Source organism: Trichosurus vulpecula, chromosome 1 (genome assembly GCF_011100635.1).
Source record: "Trichosurus vulpecula isolate mTriVul1 chromosome 1, mTriVul1.pri, whole genome shotgun sequence".
In the NCBI taxonomy this organism is placed as follows: domain Eukaryota; kingdom Metazoa; phylum Chordata; class Mammalia; order Diprotodontia; family Phalangeridae; genus Trichosurus; species Trichosurus vulpecula.
Genome location: NC_050573.1, coordinates 292194506 through 292211693, shown reverse-complemented (window position 1 = coordinate 292211693; position 17188 = coordinate 292194506). Strand labels below are relative to the sequence as shown.

Below are 17188 nucleotides of genomic sequence, written 5' to 3'. Positions count from 1 at the left end.
CATATTTCTCACTTCTGTATGTCTCCTCTATCATTGTGGCTCTCCAACTTCTTTCCTGTCCTTTCCCAGTCTGTACCATAGGAATCTCTCCCATTGTCTAGCAATCACTGTCTCCCACTTAAAACAAGTGGAACTTACCTTTTGTTGTATTCATTCCATTGTTCATAACTTTGCCAACATATGCTTCTATTTCCCTTATGCCTTAAAGTCTTCAGGTTCCATAAAATGAATTGCTGTACTACTTTTGTACTTCTTCAGAGTGTAGAATCCTATTTAGCAACTTTATTTTTCAAAAGGACCTATACCTATATTACTACTAAACAACTGGTAACAAACTAACAACTTAATAAAAACTAAACAAATTAGCTTCCATTTAAGTGATGACATTTTCTGACTACTGAAGAGTAGTGACTACCTAGAACACACTGCCTTTCACATAGTAGGCATCCAGCAAGTATGTTTAACTAAACTAAGAAACATTATTTTGACTTTGATATCTATATCTATATTACATTAAACCTCAATGAGGGATAAACACTTCATTCCTGAAAACTATAGGGTATATGCCAAAATATATTAGGAACACCATAAAATCTTTAAAAATCCATTAAAAACTCAATGAAATATAAATCTGAATTAACTAGACATGATTTAATAATTTCTTTTTGCTTTGGTCCTACAAGGGAAACGCACCAATGAAAAACAGTGTCAAAAGGGATTGAATTGATGAGAGGAAACAGGGTAACTCACAGGCTAAACTTTCACAGGTTTTGGGCAGATGCCATATTGAACCAGAGGCAGGATACTGCCCACACTGGCGTACACCAAGGTCAGCTCACTAGCTAGTGCCATCTCTAAGCTTCTAGGATTGCTTGGTGAGTTGTAAAGCATAAGAAGGAAATGATCTTCACAGTAACTTGGAAACACTCAGATTCTAACTGAGCCATCAGATCTATCAACATGGGCCCTGGGCTGAAATCAATTCAATTCAACAAATATTTATACATGGCTGTCTGTTCGGCTTACAATAGAGAGTTAACTGGTAAAAGGAATAGTGAGTTGGGAATCAAATATCTGTATATCCTTGAAAAATGGTATGCCAAAATTCTAACCCATTTCCTCCAAGTCTGCCATAAAAGAAAGGGAGAGTGGAATATGTGCCAATCAATATCTTTCCCAGCTGGGAGGCTGGCAGTAGGGTTATTAGAAGTGATGAATAAGCAGAACTGTCAGTGGCAACTGTCTGCTGGTACACCCAGCATAATTTGATAATGTCTATTTTTAGATTCAGGTCTCCCCCATTATCAAAACTGTAACAAATCTATAACCTATGATTGCTTTGAGTTCTTGGCAAGAATGCAAGGGGTAGGGGAGAGAGAACTTAGAAATTCAGGGTTAAAATCAGAACTCAGAAATTATTTTCAAATATCTATTTGTAGAATGTAAGCTTATTATCTCTACATAATTTTAGGTCAACAACTTATACCTTAGCTACATGGACCCACAGAACAAGTTAAAATTGAAATGATTTCTTTCACTACCTACAGCACCATTATCATCTCCATCATCCAAATTCATAACTTTTAAAATCATTTTAATATCCCTCTCTTATCTGTCATCTGCATCTAATGTACTGTCAACTCTTTCCCACCAAAATCTCTTTTTCTATTCAATACCATGGTAAGTATCTTAGCCTAAGCCAACATCACCTTCTTTCTGGATTCTAGCAAAAACCACTGAGATGGACTGTTTTAAGCTCTCTCTATGCAATCCATTCTACATACTCCTTCAGGAATTTTCTTCCTCAGGTAGATCATGACATTCAATATTCAACAGTGCTTCCAGAGCATCCATCATAAATATAGCCTTAGGTCTTTCCCTTTTACATTAATATCCTTGTCATGGAATGCTCTGATCTAACCAAGACAACTTATTTGCTAGGCCCTACAAAATACATGTTCATTTATGACTCAGTTATTTATTCAATTTCCTCCAATTCCTCCCTAACCATCTGGCATCCTTTCATTCAAAACCCAAACTAAAACCTACCTCCTCTAGAAAACCTTTTCTGATTATGTAGGTTATTCATTCTGTTATTCTATATCCCCTTAGTTTAAGTGTAGTTTCAAAAAAAATCCAAAGTTTCTAAAATCTTTCACATGTGTGTTTGTCTAGTCTTTCTAATTATGTTAGAGCCTCTTTAAGAACAACACATAGTTACCAGTTTTTCTCAATACATAGTGTTGCTAATTGGATTTCAACTCACTGGTAATGAGTGCAGGTTGATCTTGACTACAAGTGCATTTAAGGGCCTAAATTTGTCTAAAATAATTGATATTTTTAGAATGATAGTAGTAGTCATCCACCAGGTTAAAAGTGGGTCACAAGGTGGCTAAAATAAATATTAAGTATATTGCACTAGATTTTAAAAATGGAACCACCATTTGACTTAGTTTTAAATAAATGAGTTATTAAGTAACTGTCTAAGGAAAAAAATCTGTTCACAGTGGATCAACACCTGTAGCTATAAACCTATTTAGTATTAATCTAAAGTATCTCAAAACAGAAGCACAAGTACAGTCAGACTTTTCCTTAACTTTATAGTCTGGAAAACATATTGCAGTATTAAAACCTGGTCTCTTACTTTACTTTGCCAATGAACTCCTCTGTAGTCAAGTTAAAGGCCAAGTCATGGTTCCAGAGCTAATAGTATCTAGGGGCAACACAACATAAATCCTGTCTGGTTTCTGGATCTCCATTTCAAGACTAGGATGAAACCAGTGAAACTAAAAAAAGGGCACATAAACTTCTTATACCAGACTTTCTACAATAGGCATTTGTTAACTTTGGAAGTTTGCTATAAAACATACATACACACAAAAAGAAATACTCCTTTATAACTTCTGTATGTTTATGCAACATAAAATTGCAACTTGTATTGAAATTTCTGGGTTCATCTTTGTAGATGCCTTCCTTAACCTCCCCCACCTTCCACAATCTTCTTTCAATTAGAAAGCAACTGATTCTTCAGATTCCCAGAAGCATATATGGTACAAGTTAAAAAGAGTATTCCTGTTTTTCTTTCCACTTAGGAGCTCATTCTTACAATTGTACAATAAAATATAAAATAAATGGTGTACTTTAAGATTCACCAAATAAGCAGGACGTTGAGGTAATACATACTATCCATAAAGAATTAACAAAAAATCTTGGCTTTTGTTTTCAATATATTAAAATAAATAACATAGTTTGGTGTTCTTGACTGGGTCTAAACATTGTCTATTCTATTACTGGGAAATCTTTTTTAAAGAAAATAGTTTAAATAAAAATAAACCTTACTTCATAGCTGGCAAAATTAATATTTGAATGCTAAGAGTTCATGAAAGTTAGTTTTGAGGTCACTTTAAGATGATTGCAAATGACTTTAAATACCTTCACCTTCAGACCTTAGAAAAGGTCATCTAAAAGCCAACCCACTGTGCTATGATTTCAAATTAGAAACGTGCATGCCCTGAAAGCTCACTGAAACCAGGAGCAAATTAAGCCTGATTATCACTAATTAAAATTTGTTATTTGACTTTTCTATAGCTAATACTACACCCTAGCTAACAGTATTTTCAGAAAGTGCCTTATGCTCTAAATCTCTAGGGTACCAAGCAGTATCTTTACTTACAGGTACCTTTGTGGCTTTACAGAGTTAAATCCATTCCCTAATCTTTCTTATTTTGCTCTAGAAATAGGTTAAACACTTGTGGGGGAGGAAAGAGATATCTGCTTTCAATGTAAGGCTCTGTATTTGATGCTTTACTTGAAGTGTTCTCACATTACAAATATTTGAAAATCAGACATTAGATAGATACATCAATGTGACATATTTCTAGATAAATATTCCTTATACTCTATTGAATTTTTACCAGAAGATCCACACTAGTGACCTACATCTAGAAATGTGTATGCACACATATGTATATGTATATCTGTGTGTATATATGTTGCATATTTGTATGCATGTATGTCACTATTATAGGGTCCTCACCTTTTCAGACATTCTAGTTACATTAAAGTCTTAGGGAAAAATGCCTCCCAAGTGGGTCTGTAAACAGAAAAAAGGCCAGCTGTTCAGTGGCTTCAGATACAAAATAATTTAGCCAGATAAAACTTATCTCATTCGTTTTGAAATTTAAGGAGTTAATACAAATAACAAAAATCCTATCAAAAGTTAATATAAAAAACAGTGTGAAAGCTTACCACAGAAAGATTTTCATACTTCTTAAAAAGCAGGTAAAAACTGAAAATTAGCAAGTAACACTAAGACATTCAACTGTGGTGCTGAAAGAAAGCATCAATGAACATTTCTCTGTGAAAACCACTCACAATATGTCCTTACCATATATTCCATATTAGAAGCTGGTGGATACACCTGACTTCTTAACTTATTATGAAGGTCCAAGATACTCTGCATATCATTGTCTGTGATCGCCCTTTTCCCTCTTTGCTTGGCGATCCACCACTCACCATCCTCGTCCATGTACTTTTCCAAAAGTTTCTCCAAAACTGTGGCATTGGGAACAACCATTGCTGGGATGGCATTAGCAATGAATAGCAGTGAAGTTATTCTGAGCCACTCTTGTACTGCACACTTCATCATGAATGACCTCAGGATTCCCCTATGATAAACTCCAAGAAGTCTTCCTTCCACTCCTTTTGACTCTAAAGGCAGGAATGAGAGTTCAGTGATTAATGTAAAAGTTCAGGATGATATTCATTTTCATTATTTTTTAAAAAGTTCAACTGTAGCTAGAAATGAATGAAAGGTGCCCCTGTAAGTGGAAGGGGAAAGGGACACCCATTATTTATGGTTTCCAAATAAGTTATTCCTGTTGTCATAATTTTATATAAATGTTTCACATATACATAGAAATCCATTTTGTGCAGTTATGTGCCAAACTGTATACCATTAAGTTTAAAAATTAAACAAATTGTCCTCTAAGGTGAAAAGCTAGGAAAAAATAAGTTCTAATTATAAGATTTCAGATAACACAAAATGGTGCTTACAAGTGAAACCCAAGATATGATCATCTGTACCATGAACCAAAATTGTTCTATTTTAGGTCATATTTAAATTCTAATATTCTAAAATCACCAATAAGAATTTAACATTCTCGGATTCCTTTTAAAGATACACCAAAATCTGAGCAGTACCACTAGAGAGACTTTAAATTCAATGTTGGTTTTACTGATCTAAAGTTTTGAATTAAAAAAAAAAGATGACCCAATGATTGGATGGAGTTGGTTGTTGGGGAAGCTTTGAAAGAAAGTTTTGACACCAATTATCAAAAACATTGCATTTTGGGAACTGGAGTGGAAAATTGTCACTTTTTTTCTTTCCAAAGAAAGTTATAATGCTGTTTTTATATCACTTGCATGTAGATTTTTATTGTACTACCTACAACTGCCACTATCAACTCAAGAGCAGGAATCAGCACCGTTCCCTACCCACGTGTGTCGTTTCTTTCCTCCCCAAAGAAACCAGAGTCCTTATTCCCTGGACAGTGTCTTCCTCTTCCGTGGTCCGCACTCGAGTTTACCAGTGGGTCTCTTGTGTCACAAGCTCTAGCTTTCTCTAAGGCAGTTGGTTGTTTCTGATCCCCTCTTTCCTTGCTGTACTCCCCTGGGCATGTTCCTCAGATAACCAACCCAAGGTGGAAAGAGGAAGACAAAAGAGGAGCCCGAGACCCATTCTTCCAAGATGAGAAAACTCCCGAAAAATTTTCACCTTTCGCACTTTCCAAGGATGGCACCTTCCGTTGCCTTTTAATTTCCTACAGATTAACTACCTTAAAAATGTAAAATAAATAAATAAATAAAGGTAAGCAGGAAAGTATAGGAAGAAGCTGCCTCCACACTGTATGTGGAATACATGACATAAAAAGCCCTTACCTCTCCAGCGTGAAGTCCACAGTTAGGAGCTAGGAGGCTGAACTACTGTGCCTGCCTGCCTGCCTGCTGCCTCCCCCAACTACAGCCGGGTTTTCCGATTCCTTAGCGACCCAGATTGAAGGCACACAAATGACTGTGATCAAGACTGCCTTCTTCTTTCAGTGAAAGCCCAGGCAGGGGCTTTTTGCAGTGATCGCCTGGGGAGGAGGAGAGCGCCTTCAGTCGCCCCCTTTGTAGCCTTAGAAGAAGTTGGTTAGGAAGGAAAGCGCTCGGAAGTTCAATGTCAAGAATCGGGGCGAAGCGTGGACTGCTTGGCTCGGCTGCCAGGATGGGCGCCCCTACTTCCTGGGCGCTTTATCTCTTGAGGGCCCCCGGGGAGAAAGCAAGGCAGGGGTCGGGGTAAACTCGAGCTCCTCGCTTCCCTTCTTTACTGTCAGGCTCTTCAGTTCCCAGCCCCTGCTCTGAGCGTTTCTCCCTGGCTACTTGTTGCTCCCGGACATTTATTCTGGGCCTGGGGAGCGTGCACGTGACGTGCACTCACCCTCTTAGCCCACCCCCACTTCCACCTCCACCTCCACCCCGCGCCCTGGCGGCCTGCCCGCCTGCCCGTACGCCCGCCAGCCTGCCAGCCTCAGGGAGCAAAGAGCTCACTACCGCCTTCCCAGGGCTGGACCTCTTCTCTTAGCTTCCGACTGGAGGGGTTGGCTTCGGGCTGGAGGGAGGAAGCGTGGGAGGTCTGGAATTGGGGAGGAGAGGTCTAAGAGGAGAGGTGAGACAGGGGAAGAGAGGGGGAGGTGAAGAGTGGGTCTATCTGGAAGAATTCTGCAGCTATAGGCTAGTCTTCTTTTGCGCCCCTCCCCTGAAAAGATGCGGCTCTGATTCGCACTGGGGCAGAAGCGGGATGACTGGCTTCTAGAGGGATTGAGGAAGGAGACTCGATGAGACCCGGGAATGGGAGTGGGAACCAGAGAAAGGCTGTTAAAAGAGGGAAAGTCGCGCCTGTCTTCCTCTAGCTCACCCGGGAGCGCACTCCAGCCTCCTGCAACATGGTAACTCTGGAAAGCTGCCTAATGTGGCTTCGTTAAGTTCTGGTAACCTGCAGGGTGAACACTGGAAGCGGACCAGAACAGTGAAGGTTGGAGGAGAGGGGTTGTGAGGGTACAATCTTTGGCATACACTATCTCGGAGGACTGAGGATTCAGACTCCTTCACAAGCGCCTTTGTCTTTGGCTCCCGCCAGACCTCTAAATGCGCGCTCCCCAAAGTGTATGGGCATATACTTTAAAAAAAATCCAAGTAGTGGGCATTTGTCCCTTTGAATATGTAGTAGAGTATGGAACCCTTTTAAAGACTACTTCTTTGCTGTTCAACTGACAGATTAAAGCCCTAAACTCTAGAAAGAATACTGAATGGACATATATTTACATACTTGCGCTTGCAACCAATTTTTTTCCCCTCCCCAACGGTGAGCACAGCCCTTCAAACGCAGCAGAAAGTCTGACCTGTCCGAGATATTCACGTCTTGTGTTGCTTCTAGAACCACATTAAAAAGATCCACAGGAAATCTTAAAGATTATCTAGTCCAAGCCCCTCATCTTACAGATTGAGAAAGCTGAGTGCAACAAAGGCAGAAGCAAATATTAAGTTCTCAGTTCACAGCAAATGGGAACAAAAAAGTCATAAACTTGCATTTGCTTCTTTGTAGTTTTTACCTTTTTTTCTTCTATCTTCTTTATAGTCTTTATCCAGTTTTTGTATCATCTTTTTAGTTTTAACTTTAACGGTGCAAAAAATGCAACACAACTCTCTCTTGTAATATAGTATTATGGGAGAATGAAATCTTTCATATATGTATATATTCCACATATAATGTGAGGTAACTCTACGACTACAAGTTACAGAGAAGCTGCTGACCTACATGAGGTAGGGGTCCTCTCCGTATATCAATGAAATCCCTGATCAAGCCTGTAACCCTTGTAACAACAACACTACTTGCCACTACTGTGGCTGTGTAAGACCAATAACACCAGCACACAGCATGGCTGCAAGCACAGATTCTTTGATCTGCTTTTCTAAGGAAAGCAACTTTAAGGTGTTAACAATCTTACTTTAATTAAGCATGCATATATCATTAACTTAGTTCAGGGGGAAAAGTCAGCATCCTGAACTTCAAAGCAAATTAAAAACAGAAATTACAAGTACAAATTATATAATCAGAGCAAATAACACAAATCAGCAGACAAAGCTTCTGTCCATAGCAATACATAAGTAGTTACCAGAGAGAGAAGCATTAACATCTGGGTTTTCAAAACCCCTCAAACTAAATGCTAACCTTAGAGTATACATATACTTCTTCAGGGTCAGAGGGTGTCATGCCCATGAGACTCAAACCTATGTGACCTAAGCCTTCCCATGACTTAAGCAGGTCATCAAAGACTCCTGATTCAATCAAAGACTCTTGATTGAAACAAAGGCAAGACTCAATCAAAGGCACTTGATTATCTTAGTGCTGAGAAGCACTCCAAAAGAAAACACAGCAAAAAGTCCCACCCTGCTTGGCATTACAACCCTATATAAAATTTTACTGCCCATGATAGTCTTTGGCCTTATGATAACTTCTTGGAGCACATTTTGAGCCTTAACTCTGAATTAAAGTATTTTCCTTTGTTGGAAATCAGAAGAATATGAAATAGGAAGAACCAAATGGCCTGAGTTACTTTCTAGATAGTATCCTCTTTACCCTTTAGTAGGTCACCTTTTTTCCCCCATGTGCCTCCTGATCCACCCCCTTTTGCCTATCAGACCCAGAAGCACCCTCCAAACAACTCAAAACCTATAACAACTTTTTCCCCTCTCAAAAATGAAGGGCCCTAGGATGAGACCTTGAGTAGGGTGTGTGATATTAGACTGGTATATTCATAATAATAATTTGCAAAGCACTCTACATTTATATTACTTGATCCTCACAATTTTGGGAGTTAATCAATACTTAAATTAATTCAAGCTATTCACTGCAAAGACAAACCCTACAGCTGAAGCTTAAATACTTTGACCACATAATGAGAAAATGGGACTCATTGGAAAAGACTCTGACGTTGGGAAAGACTGAAAGCAAAATGAAAAAGGGACAGCAGAAGATGAGATGGATAGAGAGTATCACAAACAATGAACATGAACTTGGACAGACTTCAAGAGACAGTGGAGGATAGAAAGGCCTAGAGTGGAATGGTCCATGAGGTCACAAAAAGTTACGTTTGACTGAACAACAATATTATCCACATTTTATAGATCCAGGAACTGAGGCAGACAGAAGTAAAGTGACTTACTTACCTAGAATCATAGCCAGTCAGTATCGGAGGCAGGACTAAAATCCTGTGCCACCTAACTGCACACATATATAAACAAAATGACTCACATTTCTGAAGTACTTAAGGCTTACAAAGCAATCTCCTTACCACAACCCTGTGACATATTCATAGGTATTATTCTCATTTTACAAATGAGGGTATTTGCACACAGTCATAGAAAAGTTAAGCAACTTACAGAGGAATACATATCTTTGTCTGCTTCCAAAAGCATTGCTATTTCCACTGTATTATGAGTTAGGGCAGGGGTGGGGAATCTGCAGCCTGAAGGTCACATGTGGCCCTCTTGGTCCTCAAGTGCGGTCCTTTGACTGAACCCAAACTTCATATGTGAACTTTGAATTTTGTGAATTCATAATTCAAGAATTGGGAAGTTTGGATTCAGTCAAAGGGCCGCACTTGAGGACCTAGAGAGCCACGTGGGGTCTCCAGGCCCTCAGGTTCGCCACGCCTGAGCTAGGGATTGTGCTCACATGAAGTTGTTTGTACTTTAAAGATATTTACACATCTTCATGCACATACTACATCACTAGATTGGGTATATAGGCTCTGTTTCCCTGCTTCTCTTCAGAGTCCTTACCTCTGAGGTATAGTGTGTATAAAATATTGAATATAGAGTTATTATGGTATTTCAAAAATTAAGCATAAAAGTGGAACTAAAGAAAAAGAGATAGATTGATAGAGTGAGCATTTATTAAACATTTACTATGTGCCAGGTACTATGCTAAGCACCAGGGACACAAATGCAACCTACCAAGATGGTCTCTACTCTCATACACATAAGGAGGTACTAGAATGCTGGGAAGCAGGAGAAGGGTACTGACACTCTCTCTGTCTCTGTCGATGTCTCTCTCTGTCTCTGTCTCTCTCTCTGTCTCTGTCTCTCTCTGTCTCTCTCTCTCTCTCTGTCTCTCTGTCTCTCTCTCTCTCTCTCTCTCTCTCTCTCTCTCTCTCTCTCTCTCTCTCTCTTCACTCTCCATGGAAGATAAGGTAAAAAAGGTTATCTAATGCTTTTTCTGGACCTCAGTAGCCTCTACTCCTCTGATTGGACTGCTGAAGGGTGGAGCAAAAAAAGTCCTCTCAAAGCTTCTATTTAAAGAGGGCTCAGAACCTCGGGGAATTCTTCATATCCCTCCATCTCATATTCAACTTTCATCATGATGCTCTAGGGAACCTTGTTCCCACCCTCACCTCACCTCACTTTTCACCTTTTGGTGTGAGTTTTTTTGAGGTCAGGGACTGCCTTTCTTTTTTTTATTTGTGTCCCCAGTGTCTGACACATAGTAAGCTCTTAATGAATGTTCACTAGATTGTATATCTCTTCTTGTCATCTGCCCTCTGCAAGATTTCCTGCCCAAGATTTCCTAAGTTTCAAGCAAGAATCATATCAGTAGTAGTTAACTGACTGTGTCCTGCTAATCAATTGCTGATTACCTCATTGTTATATTAATATTATATTCAAAGTATTACCTAAAGATTTAATATGTAAATTGTAAAAATTTTAATAACAGATTTTAAACATGGTAAAAATGCTAGTCTTTCTAATACCATCTGATGTGGAATTCAGTTGTGTTCAGGAAAGAGTATAACTTATCTTATGTCTATGGGCCCCTTTTCCCAATTTTTTTCTAGAATCTGTTTATGCTATTATGTATTTTATAATGTTTTCATCCTAAAGTTGTATGGTTAAAATAAGATGGCCACTGAGATTCTTTCCAGTTCTCAAATTCTGTGATTCTGTGACACAAATTCTCTTTTAAATGTCATTTACAGATTGTTCCTATCATATCTGGAACTAAATTATTCCAGTTTAAAAGTATATAATGAGTTTATAAAGACCTTGTGTTTCTTAGAGCTCTCATTGACAAAATGGTTAAAGAAATTTGTAGAGAGCTAGCATTCATAGACCTTTAACTTGGTTGAAAATCAAAGAGTAATCATTGAGTACGGAACAGCTTGGAGTGGACATGCTGTAGAGTCTGTAAGTTTCCTCCCCACCCCCACCCCCCCCAAAAATTGTATTTAAACATCTATTGAAAAAATAACTAGTTTTAATCACTTTTTTCATAAGTCTAATGAAAGATACACTTTTTTGTATTCACAAACACTCAGAAAATTAGGAACCTGAACTACATAGCACATTACACGTAACGAGTGAATATTGAATAGAGAATTTATCTGAAGGCTGTCTACTGACTCATTGACCAATGCCATATTACAATATGACTGCATTTCATATGGTGTATGATGTTAACACAAACCTGACAGTAATTAAATACAATAAACAAATTGATGATTTCAGAAACAACCCAAGGAGAGTTTTACATCCTAAACCACTAGTGGAGATTATATTTTAGTACACCTTTCCTTGACAGAATGCAAGCTCTCTGTTGTCAAAGGGTTTCATTTCTGCCTTTGCATCTCCTGACCCTGGCGCAATGCCTAATAACAAATTTAATAAACACTTATGATTGGTTGGTTGGTTCTTAATTGTTTAAAAATCTGATTTTATTAGGATCAATGCTTCTACTGAGAGACATCGTAAACTCTCTTAGTCTTGGTTAAAAAAAATATTGTGAATTCTTCTGAAGAATTAATTGTCCTGAGACTAACTTGTTTATTCTTCCAATTACAGAAATAAAGTCTCTCACCAGGTTCACATTCCAAGTCTTTCTAATTTCATAAGACTTGAAAAATGTCTGATTTATTGACATGGCCTGCAAGAATTTAGTCATTTCCACTTCATGATGTAGCAGTTAGGTAAATCATTTCCTGAGAGGGAAGGGAGGGTGACATTTCTAAAATCATGTAATCTTTTCAAAATAAGTTTTCTATCTAGTAATAATAGCTAACATTTACATAGCACTTTTTTGCACTTTTGCAAATATTATCTTACTTTCTCCTCACAGCAGTTCTCAGAGGTAAGTGCTCTTTTTAATTCCCATTTTATAGATAAGAAAATAGACAGATTGACGTTGTGACTTGTCATGTATCAAGTAAGCATCTGAGGCAGGATTTGAACTCAGGTCTTCCTAACTCTAGGTCTAGCACTCTATCTACTGATTATCTACCTATAATCTGTAATGAAAGTCACCCATTGCAGATTAATCAAATGTTTCTTTATAAGATTCTATCCCCAAATGACTTTCTGTTTCAAACTATTTCTAAGAAATACATTTCATTCATCAGTTATTCTAATTCACATACGTCTAGCCAGAGTATATGCAAAGAATGGCATCATGAAATGAACTAGCATCTGTAACTACAAATCACAGCTGGCACAAGAGGTGTAAACCTAAAATTTACTACTTAGCAATGAAAAACATAAAACATTCAAAACTATGCATTCTGTGTTAAAGAAGATTTTTTTTTTTTACTCTTTGTAGTCAAGAACAATCAGGACAATAGAAAGCCTTAAGAACTGAAAATCGTAGCTTTGAAAGCTAGTTGCTACTGCATTCTTTGATGTACACTCCTCTTTCCAGAAGACATTGATCTAGAGAAGTAGTTCTCAGTGGATCAAAGTTAGAGACTGCTTTTAGAATTTACAGAGAAGGACTATTGGAATCTCTTTCTAAAAGGAAAAGTATTCAAACTTTCGATTTCAAAATTAATTCTCAGAAAGTGGCTATTCCTGAGTCTTAGGGCTGACAGAATACTCAAGTGATATGAGGTAGTCTGCAACAAGGGAGTTAAAACTAAGTTTTTTTTTTAAATCCACACATTTAACAAAAAAGCAATAATTCAGTTCTTTTGAGTTCTTGTGTAAAAATGTGTTGTAAATTTTAAGGAAATATTTGCAAGATTTCAACAAGATTTGTAAAGCAAAGATATGGCACAGTCACATGCAAAACTCATAAAGGAAATTTAATCCATAAATGTGTTCAGTTATTGAAACTTACTTCTGAAACACTGTAGAAAAACTAAGGATGTAAAAGGTGATTGAGTGAAATGAAAATTGACCACCATTAGGACTTGAGCAAATGCCAGAAGTAGTTTGAAGAAGGAAGTCAGGAAGACCGAAGTTCATATCTTGGCACCGATACGTACAAGCAGTGTGACACATAAGTCACTTTGTTTCTCAGTAACCCAGGCAGATCAGCTGAAGTTACAAACAGGTTTCCAATCTATATCAGTAGAAGACATTTTAATGTGAGATATCTCCTTCGTTGTTGTTTAGTCATGTCCAACTCTTCATGACCCCACTTGGGGTATTCTTGACCGAGATACTGGAGTGGTTTGCCCCTTCTTTCTCCATCTCATTTTAGAGATGAGGAAACTGAGGCAAACAGGGTTAAGTGACTTTTCCAGGGTCATACAGCTGGTGTCTGAGGCCATATTTGAACTCAGGAAGATGAGTCTTCCTTACCTCAGGTCCAGCGTTTTGTCTACTTTGCCACCTAGCTGGCCCAGATATTATAGGTGGGAATCCCTCCAAAATAAAAAGTGTAATCTTTAAACATAAACAGAAATCATATATTGATCCAGGAAATGCAATATATCAGTGCAAAGTACATAAGTAAACAATTAATATGAGGCAAGTATAACATACAAATAGTAAGCAATTACCTACAATACAGCAGAACCTAATTTTGTAAGTTCTGGTTAGTTTGTTTGCTGTTGTTCTTGTTTTGTTTTTATCCCAGACTTATGATATAGCATGGGTGTAGGGATTTTCCAGTGAGAAAACTCTCGTGATTAATGTAGATTGGCAATGTTCTATAGTAGTGGTGTTAAAGTCAAATAGAAATTGGAAACCCTAAACCATACAGTAGGATCCCTCTGGGCCACATGTTGACTTAGAAAACCATATGCTAATATTCTGTATGCTTTATTGTGTTTTTGTTTATTTTGTTAACTATTTCCCAATTACATTTTAGTCCGCTTCAGTTGCACTCAGGAGTTTTGTGAACCTCTGACACCTCCATTCTCCAACATGTATTCTTGGAGAGTTTCATAGAGAATTAAAGTAACTTGGTTCCAGTGTGTATCTAAGTTGAGACTTAAACAAGGTCCTTATGACCCCAAGACCAGCTCTCTATCCACTATGCCATTCTGCCCCTTTAATTTGATCAAAAACAACTACAAAATTTGGAAAGAAAAGTAAGATTTTTATAGCTTCAGTCAGAAAATTTTCGTTATTGCTTGAGACAGAAAATAAACAAATACCCACCCCATCATCTAAAATTTCAAAGTAGTTGAAAAGTTGAAATTTAAGCAAGAACAAGGATCTTGCTTCCAAAAAGTATGGTGGGAAGGGAAATTTTTGTAGTGACTTCTACTGAATAAGCAAAGTTTGTCTTTCTGACAAAGCGTAAGAAGTTACCTACATTCAAAGAACAGGCTAGACTCCCTCCAAGAAGAGGAGATAAAGAAGAACAATTAAAATTGAGGAAAGAACAGGACAGAACAGTTAGAAGGAGGGATATGGAGGAGATTGTGGGGAGGAGTGTAAGAAGAAGCCTATTTTTGTCAAGGAAGACAATTATTCTTCAGGTTTAGGAGACTGAGAAGTGGGACTTTGCTAGCCATTGAATAAGGGTATGATACTATTTGGCTGGTTCTTGTTATAACAGAGGGCAGCTTCAGTTATTTTGTTCTCATGCACCAAGGAAGAACTGCCTAGTATAAGGGGCCTATCTCCTAGGTAAGGTTCGGGGGCAATAGGTCTGGGCAGGTGTCATAAAGTGAGATAACTAGTGTCTGAAGCCTTAATACTGAACTGTATCTGGTAAATAACTGAGGGTCAGTAGAGTGACCGTAGAGAATTGTAGACTTGTTGTTATAAGTTGGAGAAGAAAAGTGGGAGATGCCAGGGCAATAGGTTATTAAAGGGGTAGGAAGCAAAGGATAAAGAAACCATTCACTATTCTCAAAGCACCTTGATGGTGGCTCACTTTAGTGATGGTTGTTCTCCCGTGCTTCTCAGTTGATCTCTTGGGAACTATTTAACAAAATAAATAATAATATAGTAAAACATAGATAATATTACATTTTAAAGCTAAGTCAATATGCAGCCTGCAGGAACCCTTGTGTACTGATTAGTGTGCCACCTCTCCCCATATTTTTTCCCCCATCTATTTGGGTTTGATATCATTGTCCTAGAGCATGACTTGCCCATCATCAGACACTTGTTAAGTATCTGGAGTGGGGAATAAACCCAGTTGTTGACTCTGAAGCAAGATGTCTACCTATTATTCCACGGCTGCTTCAGATACAAAATGTATACAAAATAAATTTTAGATAAATTCAGGAGTAGGGGAGACAGTAACATCTGAGGAGACCAAGAATAGCCTCTTTTAGGAAAGTGAACTTGAAAAAAAGAAGGTTAGAATTCCAAGAGGTGATAAAGAAGTGCATTCCGGGCACAGGAAAATCCTTCTGTGGAAAGGTACAAATACTGGAGATGGGATAGCATATGTGAGAACCAGCAAGAAAGCTAGTCTTCCTTGGCCAAAGAGTTTGTAAAGAGGAATGTAATAAGTGCTGTGAAATTGATTTTTAAACCCAAGAGCAAGTAGCTTGGAGACAGAATATAAAGGATTTAAAATACCAGACAGATGTTAGAGCTAATAAGGAGCCACTGGAATTTATTGGGTAGGGGACTAACATGGCCAGACCAGTCCTTGATTTTAAAAAATTAATGTTCATTTCTTAAAAATTTTAAGTTCCAAAGTCTTTTCCTCTTTCTGCTCCTCACTCATTGAGAAGACAAGCCATAAATTATTTATACATGTGAAGTCATGCAAGACATATTTCTATATTAAACATGTAGGGAAAAAAGCAAGAAACAAAGAAAGTGAAAAAAAGTATGTTTTAATCTGGACTGAGGGTTCATCAGTGCATCTACTCTAGAGGTGGATAGCATTTTTCATCATGGGTCTTTGGGAATTGTCTTGAATCATTGTCTTGATCAGAGAAGCTAAGTCTTTCACACTTGATCATCATTACAACAGTACTGTTGCTGTGTATAATGTTCTCCTGGCTCAGCTTATTTCCCTTTGCCTCACTTTATGTCTTCCCAGGTCTTTCTGAAACCATCCTGCTCATCATTTCTTATAGCATAATAGTATTCCATCACAATCGTATACCATAATTTTTTCAGCCATTCCCCAATTGATGGCCATCCCATCAATTTCCAATTCTTTGCCACCACAAAAAGAGCTGCTATAAATGTTTTTGTACAAATCAGTCATTTTCCCTCTTCTTTTATCTCTTTAGGATAGAGACCTATTAGTGGTATTGCTGGATCAAAATGTACGAAGTTTTATACCACTGCCTTTTGGGCATAGTTCTACATTGTTCTTCAGTTCTGTTGGACCAATTCACAACTCCAACAGCAGCGCATTAGTGTACCAGTTTTCCACATCCCCTCCAGCATTTGTTATTATTTCGTTCAATTTTGTCCAGAGGTCTATCACATGTAACTATTCTAAAATTCTATTCATCTCCATGAGTTCTTTCTTAACTATTTTTAGAGTTAGATTTACCTAGTTCTGAGGGAAAAATTGAGCCCCCTACTAGCATAGTTTTGCTATTTCCCTTTATAACTCATTTAATTAATTCTTCCTTTACGAATTTAGATGCTATGCCATTTGGTTCATAGATGTTTAGTATTGATATTACTTCATTGTCTACAGTGTCTTTTAGCAAAGTGTAGTTTCCCTGCTTATCTCTCTTAATTAGGTCCATTTTTGCTTTTGCTTTGTTTGAGATCATGATTGCTACTCCTGCCTTTTTTTACTTTAGCTGAAACATAAATTGTCCTTGAGTCTCTTATTTTTTAACTCCATGTGTGCCTCTCAGCTTCAAGTCTGTTTTTTGTAAACATATTTCTGGATTCTACTTTCTAATTCGTTCTGTTATCTGCTTCCATTTTATGG

General features: G+C 37.7%; 1 protein-coding gene across 1 annotated transcript in view; it reads right to left on the bottom strand.

Moving 5' to 3' along the window:
* The window catches only part of CRISPLD1 (cysteine rich secretory protein LCCL domain containing 1), a 47418-nt gene extending 41282 nt beyond the window's left edge, over positions 1-6136 (bottom strand). Inside the window, 2 exon segments of the mRNA XM_036768988.1 lie at positions 4388-4710; positions 5941-6136. Coding sequence (XP_036624883.1) covers positions 4388-4648 — 261 coding nt within the window. The 5' untranslated portion in view covers positions 4649-4710; positions 5941-6136.
* Positions 6137-17188: the final 11052 nt, after the last annotated feature.